The sequence below is a fragment of the Macrotis lagotis genome, chromosome 2, assembly GCF_037893015.1.
Source record: "Macrotis lagotis isolate mMagLag1 chromosome 2, bilby.v1.9.chrom.fasta, whole genome shotgun sequence".
Taxonomy (NCBI): domain Eukaryota; kingdom Metazoa; phylum Chordata; class Mammalia; order Peramelemorphia; family Peramelidae; genus Macrotis; species Macrotis lagotis.
Window position 1 is genome coordinate 227,461,088 of NC_133659.1, and position 8,975 is coordinate 227,470,062.

Genomic DNA, 8,975 nt, shown 5'->3' on the forward strand with positions numbered 1-8,975 from the left:
AGACTTGAGGAATATATCCTTGTGCCATTCAAATCAGTGCAAAGTTTTTGAATCAACCAATCTTTTGAGCCTGCAGTCTTTTCAGAAAATCTCACTATTTGCTGTCATACAAAATGAAACATACACAAGTAAACTGAAGAGAACTGAGAGTCATCACATTTACTGGGAAAGGATCAAGAAACTACTTGAATGTAACATACTTCCTGCAACACTATCAACAGTCCTCTTTCCTGACTAATGCAAGACAAAACCCCAAATAGGGGAAACAAGCACAAATTCCCAGAGATTACAAAAGACCAACTGCCCACTTAACTAACAGATTCAGCACATGTTTCTGGCTAAATTTGCTGGTATTTGACTAAATGCTAAACAAGAGACAATTTTCTCTAGAAAGAAATTTGATAACCATAAATCTAAAAACCTACTTTTGGTGCTTACTATATTCTAAGAAGTCTAGATTCAAATATCCCTTGGGAAAACAAATGTAAAAAGCCCAGTAAAGACAACTCATATTACTTACCAAAGAGCTATAATTTAATAGAATTCGCCAGTAATTCTAAAAAATATGTAATTTTAAATTAATTGGCTCTTAATTACATATGAATTAATTATCATCCACATCAATTATTTTCTTTTGGGTTACCAGGCATACATCTCAAATGAAACCTCATCATCAGTTGGTATGACAAATTTAATATTATCAAATCAAAATTAGGAAGGTAAACAACTGCTGTAGACCCCCCCAAAAAAGAAAAAAAATCACTGTAAAGTCAAAACCAAAATCACTTTCTGGCTTATTGATGTTGAATCAAATAATCTGTTCCAATGTTCACTTCTAATACTCAGGATTAAGAACTATATTATGAAAAGTCTAATGAGTTAAGAGAAAGACATGGATTTAACACTTTCAAGAGTACAAATAATTCCTGGAAATCATCAGTGCCTTTAAAATAAAAAATGTTAGACCGAGAAGGGGTAATGTAGAGCAGATCCAGAGAGATAGAGGTGACAGAATTTGATCTCTGATTAAATATACGGAGTTAGGTATAAATGAAGGCTCATAGTGAGCCTTCAAGAGAGGCTTCAAATGTGATCTCAAAAAAACCAGGGATCTAGGGGCAGCTAGGTGGCACAGTGAATAGAGAGCACTGGCCCTGGATTCAGGAGGACCTGAGTTCAAATTTGACCTGACACTTAATAATTACCTACCTGTGCAGCCTTGGGCAAGTCATTTAACTACACTGCCTAGCAAAAACCTTAAAAAAAAGAAACAGGGATCTGGAAGATTTGAACCTGTTGAATTGGAGATGCCTATAGAACATGCAATTTGAAACTTTCTGTTAAAGACACCTGACTAGCTCAGCAGACACTAGGGCTGTACTAGGGCTTCATCTATATCAAGATAATTAAAACCATGGAAGTTGATGAGATCACTAAGTGAGAAAAAGGAAAGAAGATCAGAATAAAGCCTTGTGTTCTATCTCACACACTTCCTGTTCTCTAGATAAACTTGCTGTTCTTTACACATGATTCCCTAACTCCAGTTTCCATGCCTTTGTACTTACTCATCATCTCCAACATCTAGAATTTATTTCTGCACCTCTATCAGCACCCTATTTTCTTAAAACCAATGCAAGTACCTCAAACATGAAGCTTTCCCCCCCCCCAATGTAATGAATCCCAATAGATTGTGCCCAGCACATAGTGGGAACTAATTCAAATGATCTTGTTATCTCAGTTTGGGAGTTCTCTCCAATGATGCAGATTACAATCAATCCTGTTCATCTGTGCTATGTAAACTCATTTTATGCCAACAAGTTATCAATGGAACACTCCTGGCTGGCCACCTGTCCTCTTACTCTTGCCATAAATCAGTCCATTTTCTCTTATCATTAATGATGACATCCTCTACTTCTAAGTTTTGTGTTGGTTAGTTACAATCTGCTCACATACACAATGTGCATAGTCTTCTAAGTGATATTCATCTTCTCTTCAGAAGCTATGGTGTGGGAGCAGCTAGGTGGATAGAGCACCAGCCCTGGAGTCAGGAGAACCTGAGTTCAAATCCCACCTCAGACACTTAATTGCCTAGCTGTGTGACCTTGGACAAGTCACTTAATGCCACTGCCTTAAAAATCAAATTAAAAAAATCGTGAAGCGATGGTGTTTTGCATCTTTCTTCCATATAGTAACACCAGCAAAATTTTAGTGTCATAAGATCTGGGGTCTGTAAAAGAACTTTTGCAATGTACTGAAAGTAATTTGACCCACTCTTTTCCTCTAGGTCAAGATATGTCCCAAAAATACACACTGCTGTACAAGCTCTTTGCATGGTGTCTATTCAAAGGAAGGTTGAGGGGTGGCTAGGTGGCACAGTGAATAGAGCACTGGCCCCAGAGTCAGGAGTACATGAGTTCAAATCCGACCTCAGACACTTAATAATTACCTAGATGTGTGGCCTTGGGCAAGCCACTTAACCCCATTTGCCTTGCAAAAAAAAAAGCTTAAAAAAGGGGGGGGAAATTGGAAATAAAGTAAATGTCCTTCAATTGGGGAATGGCTTAGCAAACTGTGGTATATGTACGTCATGGAACACTATTGTTCTATTAGAAACCAGAAGGGATGGGATTTCAGGGAAACCTGGAGGGATTTGCATGAACTGATGCTGAGTGAGATGAGCAGAACCAGAAAAACACTGTACACCCTAACAGCAACATGGGAGTGATGTTCAAGCTTGAAGGACTTGCTCATTCCATCAGTGCAATAATCGGAAACAATTTTGGGCTGTCTGCAAAGGAGAGTGCCATCTGTATCCAGATAAGGAGCTGTGGAGTTTGAACAAAGTGCAAGGACTATTCCCTTTAATTTAGAAAAAAAAACAGATAGCTTATTGTCTGATCTTGTTACCTCTTAGACTTCTCTTTAAGGATATTTCTCTCTCATCACACCCAGTTTGAATCAAGGTACAACATGGAAACAAAGTAAAGACTGACAGAGTGCATTCTGGGGAGGGGGAAGGGAAGCAAGATTGGGGGGAAAATGTAAAACTCAAATAATATCTTTAATAAAAATAAATTTAAATTAAAAAAGGGGGGGAACATTTTTTATCCACTCAGTTTTTTCTGTGGGTTTCAGATCTCTTTTAAGGAGACACTGATGACCTGGGGTCTTATACAATCAATACAATGCCATCGGCAAACAATAGTATTTGGAGTACTTTGCTATCCAGAAATCCCTTTTCAACCTGGTCTCAGTCCTGGAGCTCCTCTATTGCAATGAATATAGCTCCATGGTTTTTTGTGCCTAATCTAATGTTTACCATCAAAGAAACTGACAAAAATTATTACTCTTGCTACATTTTCTATGGAATCATTAATGTATAGATTATTTTGCAATAAAAGAACCTAAGACTTTTGCTTTGTTCTACTAAATCAAGTCATTTTTCTGAATAAACAAGCACAATGAGACCTGCTAGTCCAAGATGTGATCTGGTATTGGTTACTGTGTGCAAAAATTTGCTTGGTCCCTAGGAATGCCTTTGATGACCTTAGTTCATGTATAGATGAATCTCATGAAGATTTTGTATAGATATGAGAATAGACATTTAGGTTGAAATTTACATTTTGTCAGTTGCCTTTGGGGGTGATATTAAGATAGGAGATTCCCCCCCACACACACTGTTGGTATCCTTCCTATCATCCTTTAGATCCAAACATAGCAATCCCTTAATGCCTTTACAAATGTATCCTCTTTACAAATGTATCCTTTCTACATAGACTTCCCAATCAGCTTCTTTTCCTGTCTTTGTTCTTTTCAGTGCCATGGCATCTCATGTTAGGATACAAATGTGATGGTTCTACTACTCTTGAGGAAAAGCTTTGTTGAAAATTTTTTCTGTTGTCTTCTTTAAATCTTTATCACTGTGGAGTCAGGAGTACCTGGGTTCAAATCCAGTCTCAGACACTTAATAATTACCTAGCTGTATGGCCTTGGGCAAGCCACTTAACCCCATTTGCCTTGCAAAAAAACTTAAAAAAAATCTTTATCACTGAATTGCCCTTCACTTAGTTAACTATCTTGCTGAGCTTTCTTTAAACTGATTTTTTTTCCTCAGGGCTTTTGTCTGCTTCATGAGATGGTAACACACATAATCATTCATCTTTCTTCTTTATTACACTTTAAAGACTAGTTTTTTCTAAACTTGTATTGCCTTTGGCAACCACCTCTCTATTTTGGCAAGTCAGATAATTGTTGACTAAGGCACTTTCTGCACTGTCTTGTTTTGGCAACTGCTTTTACATTGGCTTAACTTTTGAAATTATATCCATGGTGGTAGGAATTCCAAATTTGATTACTATTTAACCTTAAGGAAAATTTCAATGAGGAAACTGAGGCCTGTGAGAGAAACCCAGGTCATGACTCCAAACAAACCTTTCCCACTATGCTGAGCTGCTTCCTTTGCTAAACCATACTACTTTGGAAATTAAGCATCATGTAAACAGCCACATGCTGATCTTGCATTAGACTATGAATGTCTGCTTGGAAAAGCAACCTAAGTCATCAAGTCATCACAGGCTTTTCAACTCATAACCCAAGGAAAAAGGAAGCTGACAGCGTTTGGAATGCCCCACTTAAATTAAAGGGATATGACAAAAGTGTTATCTGCCTTAGCTCACCTCTCAGTTAGCAAATACTCTCAGAAAATACTTCACCTTGTATGGAAGAATGAAATTCCACTAAGGGCTGTGGGGTAGACATGAGAGACTTGATGAACAATATCAGTACAGAATGAGAATATTTGGATAAGTTGCTCTATGAACCACTGAAAGAATGTTACCATCAATGAGATGGAAAAAAAAAACCCCATCAGAGTATGGATCTTGAAAGAAGGGTTTATCTTTTTCATAAATTTGAAAAAAAATTGAAAGAATAGTGCTCACTAGTTTTTTTGACTAGATAGTGAGGTAAAGTGATCGTTTTCTTCATGTCTTCCTATCTATGCTCCAACCAATGTGAGCACAAAAATGCCACCCACTCTTAAGCTTATCAATGATCAATGTGGAACCACACATACTTTTATACTATGTATAGAGGGAACTCCAATTATTTAGTTAATTCTGTAAGCCATTCAAGAAGGATAGCTTCCTATTTTCAAAAATTATAGGGAACACCATTTTCTCTGTAAATAAACTATTTCACGGGCTTCTTTGCAAGGTTTCATAAATGTTTAACTCATTCACATAATAGCCAACACTTGCAATTTTTTTAATGAGTTGTTATTACTGCCTCAACACAAGTTAGCAAATCATTTCCAATTTCCTTTGCCAGGAATTGTTCTAGTTTAAGCATGAAAAGGGAACAATCTTGAACTGTTGGTCCTCCAAAGTTACATATTTTCAAAACCCACTATAAATCAATCTCTCAGTGGGTTGTCTTCTTGACCTCACCAAATCCTGGAATGGATTATATTTTCTTCAGCAAATGGGCACAGGCAAAGCTATTTTACCACAAAGACAGTAATGAAGAACTTGAAGCAGCTCTGATGCTGAAATCTCCTGAAGTTCTTTTAGCCCTAGTCTATGAATCATAGCCATTTCTGCATTGAGTGCTATATGTCAGGCAGGATTGCTAAACTGTATGATACAAAGAAAAAATTAAAACAGACCCTGACCTCAAGATTACAATCTAAGGAAGGAATCAACATGAACATAAGTAAAATATATACAGAATGATATAAGGTAGCTTGAAAGGTAAAGCAGAGTAAAAGATGAAGATGTTCCAGGTAGGAGGGAATGGTCAATTTAAAAAAAAACACAGTATAGGAGATGGTGTGTCATAGATGAGCAGCAGCCTCACTGGTGAGTCTAGACCACAACATACATGCTGGGAGGCAGAAAGATTGGAAGAGGCCAGGAGTTTTATCCCAAAAGTAACAAGAAGCCAAGAAAATTGGGTATAGTAAATGTCATGCTCAGACTCAAGTCATTTTAGCAAGGAATGAAGAAAGATTTGAGGTAATAAAATAACTATTGCTAAAAAGTCTAGGTTAAGATATGATTGGGGGCCTAAACTACAGCAGTGGCTATGTGGAAGGAAAGAAGGAGGCCATATAAAAGCTAGATGTTGAGGAGATAGAAAAGACAAGATTTGGAAGCACCTAGTTATGTGGAGTGAGTGCGAATGACAACTGGAAGGACAGACAGTGCTTGCCTCACTAATAGGAAGTACTGAAGAGTAAGAAAGCTTGAAAGGTAAAGATAAAATGTTTTGGACATGTTGAGTTTGAGATTTCTCAGGCTATCCAATGTGAAATGTAACAGGCAAATGGAAATGCAGAACTTCAGTTACATAATTATGTGGGTCCCTGACAAAGAAATGACAATAGATACTAGAGATCAGAAGGTGGATGTGGACAAAGCTGTAAACTTAAACACAGTGAACTTGTTGACCTTGGGTGAGTCATTTAACCTATTTAAACCTCAGGTTTCTCTCATCTGTAAAATGATGACAATAATATTACCTACCTCACAGAGTTGCTGAGGATCAAATGAGTTAGCATAACAAGCAAATCTTAAAGAGTTTTATAAATTATTATCATCATTCATGAGAGATGATGAGGTTATAAGTGAGAAAAGAGAAAATAAAAAAGGCTGCCCAGGATGGAGTCTTGGGATATATCCAGAATTAGCCAATGTGACATCAGATGCCTTCAGCAAAGAAGGCACAGACAGGGGAACCTGGAAAAGAGCAGTCTCACAAAAACCCAGAAGTAGCTAAAGAGGGTGATCAACAGTATTAGTAATCAATGGTTTAATAAAATTTAAAAGTTTTCTTTCATCTCACTTTTGTGAGATGAAAAAAAACCTTCACTTCAGGACTTGGGCAGGAAAGCCTGCACCATAAAACGAGAACTGTTTCCTAAGGAGCTACTTAAGGTCCACTAACAGAGGGTTAAAGTTAGTGCTGAAGGTCAGGAGTCCTACTCTTGCCCAATTCATACAAATATCCTTTAAAGTACTCAGCATCACCTAAGGAAACTCATTTTTTAAGATTTTGTACAAACAAGTGTTTGCTTTAAGTCTCTCCCTGGCAGGATGGGAGAAACCAAGCAACAGAACACACAAAGGCATTATAGCAAGACTCTAGATTCTGCTCCATCTTGGAGAAGTGTTTATTCAACCATTTCTAGTACAGTTTGGCTATTGACATAAGCCATCTGAGTACTTTTCCAGAATATCAACCTCCGGACAAAAGCCACGGGGGCTCCAAGTGACTGCCCGACGGGGCTCGGGCCTGAAGCAAGGACGGCTTCAGGGGCAGGGTCACCAGATTACCAAAGCCCCGGGCGCCGGGGCCGAGGGCACGCCATCGCCGACCGCGTCCTGGCATGAAGCAGCGCGGCCATGCCCGCGCGCTCCGAGGCCGCCTCTGCGGGAGTGGGCACCCGCGGCCCCCCATGCCCAGCCCCGGCCGCCGACGCGCCTGACGCGGCCTCCAGTCAGAAAGGGGCGTCGGGGCCGGGGGGCGTGGCCCAGGCGGCGGGTGGGGAGCGTTGGGGGAGGGGAGGGCCGCCCGGGGGTCCCCCGCCCCGGCCCTCCCCGCTGCAGGCAGCCCCTCGCTCACCTCCGGCTGCGGCGGTCTCGGTTCCTGTGGAGTCGGTCTGACAGGCGGCCCAGCAGCGCGGCCAGCCCGGGCCGGCCCGGCAGAAGGCCCAGCAGCCGCCTCCAGAACACCGGGCCCGCCGCTGCCGCCGCCATGGAGACTGCCGACTTCCGCTTCCGGCGCCCAGAAACTTTATTGACAGCGCCCGGCGGCGGCGGCGGCGGCGCGCGCCGCGGGAGGGGGTCGTGCCCGGCGCCTGTGCGCGCGGCCGCGGGGGCCACTCTGCCGCGGTCCGCCCATGCATCCGTCCCGGCGTCACCTCGTGGAAATGAAGGACGACCTTTATCCTCGACATTCGCCCTGCGGCGCGGAGACGCCAGAAACCCGGGAGCCTGAATATGCTGGGTCTGGGGGAGGCCATCCCCCCAGAAGGGAAGAAAAGGAAAGGAAAGGTCCAAGAAACGGAGATGGCAGCAAGCCCCTCCATCCCCTTACACTCCCACCATAGTAAAGAGAGCGCCGACCAGGGCATGCTGCTGATGGCGCCCGAGCCGACCCAGCCGCGTGCCAAGTGTTGGGCCGAACCTAGGCACCCCAAATGCAGGAGGGCGCTCATAGAGGACATAAGGGAATGGACGGTTTTTCAAAAGAAGCAAGTTGGGATCCCAGCTGAATCTAAAGGAAAGCAGGGAAGCCGAGAGGCGGAGAGGAGGAGGAGGGACGGGAAAATGCCAGAGTGGGAGGAGGGATGTTGGGGTTTCAATCCAGAGATCCCAAGACTCTCCCGAGCAGTTGTTCCTCTTACCTTCCTCCTCTAGCTACCGGAGGAGGAGGAGGCCGGATTTAGGATGGTGTTTCTGGAGTTGCCAAAAATTAAGGTTTCTTCCCTTAGGATTGCCAGAAAGATATATATATATACATATATATATTATATATATTTATATTTATATATGTATTATTATGTATTTTGGACAGGCAGTCTCTAGCTTTCCAGATAGTTGATCCCATCAGTAAATCTCCTTTCTAAGGAGGCCTCCATCAAGATAGAATTGATGGGTTTATCCTGTTATTTAATAAAATACAGGGTCTGCCTCTGTTTACAAACCCATTTCTTGAAACTTTCAGATTATTTTCTTTCCGGGGAGATGTTCTCCCCCAAACATACCATATTCAAGTTCATCTATTTCTTCTAGTGTATCTGAACTGTAGGGTGAATGTAGAGTATAATGTTTGTCTTTCATTTTCCAAGACCACCAGGACGTCTGGGAGGTGATGCCGTGACAAGGGCAAGAATTGGATTTGAGTGAGGGGGATGTTGTGCTAAACCACCCGCCTCACTTTCTCCTCAGCATCTCCCTCAGTCAAATCCAATT

General features: G+C 41.6%; 1 protein-coding gene across 6 annotated transcripts in view; it reads right to left on the bottom strand.

Moving 5' to 3' along the window:
• PGS1 (phosphatidylglycerophosphate synthase 1) overlaps window positions 1-7,787 on the bottom strand; it is a 56,716-nt gene extending 48,929 nt beyond the window's left edge. For 4 of the 6 annotated variants that reach the window (XM_074225040.1, XM_074225041.1, XM_074225038.1 and 1 more), the window contains exon 1: window positions 7,624-7,787. In XM_074225040.1, the coding sequence (XP_074081141.1) occupies window positions 7,624-7,757 (134 nt within the window). In that variant the 5' untranslated portion in view covers window positions 7,758-7,787. The remainder of the gene's footprint in view (window positions 1-7,623) is intronic. The other 2 variants (XM_074225037.1, XM_074225036.1) reach the window with 1 other exon arrangement.
• Between the last annotated feature and the right edge of the window lie 1,188 nt (window positions 7,788-8,975).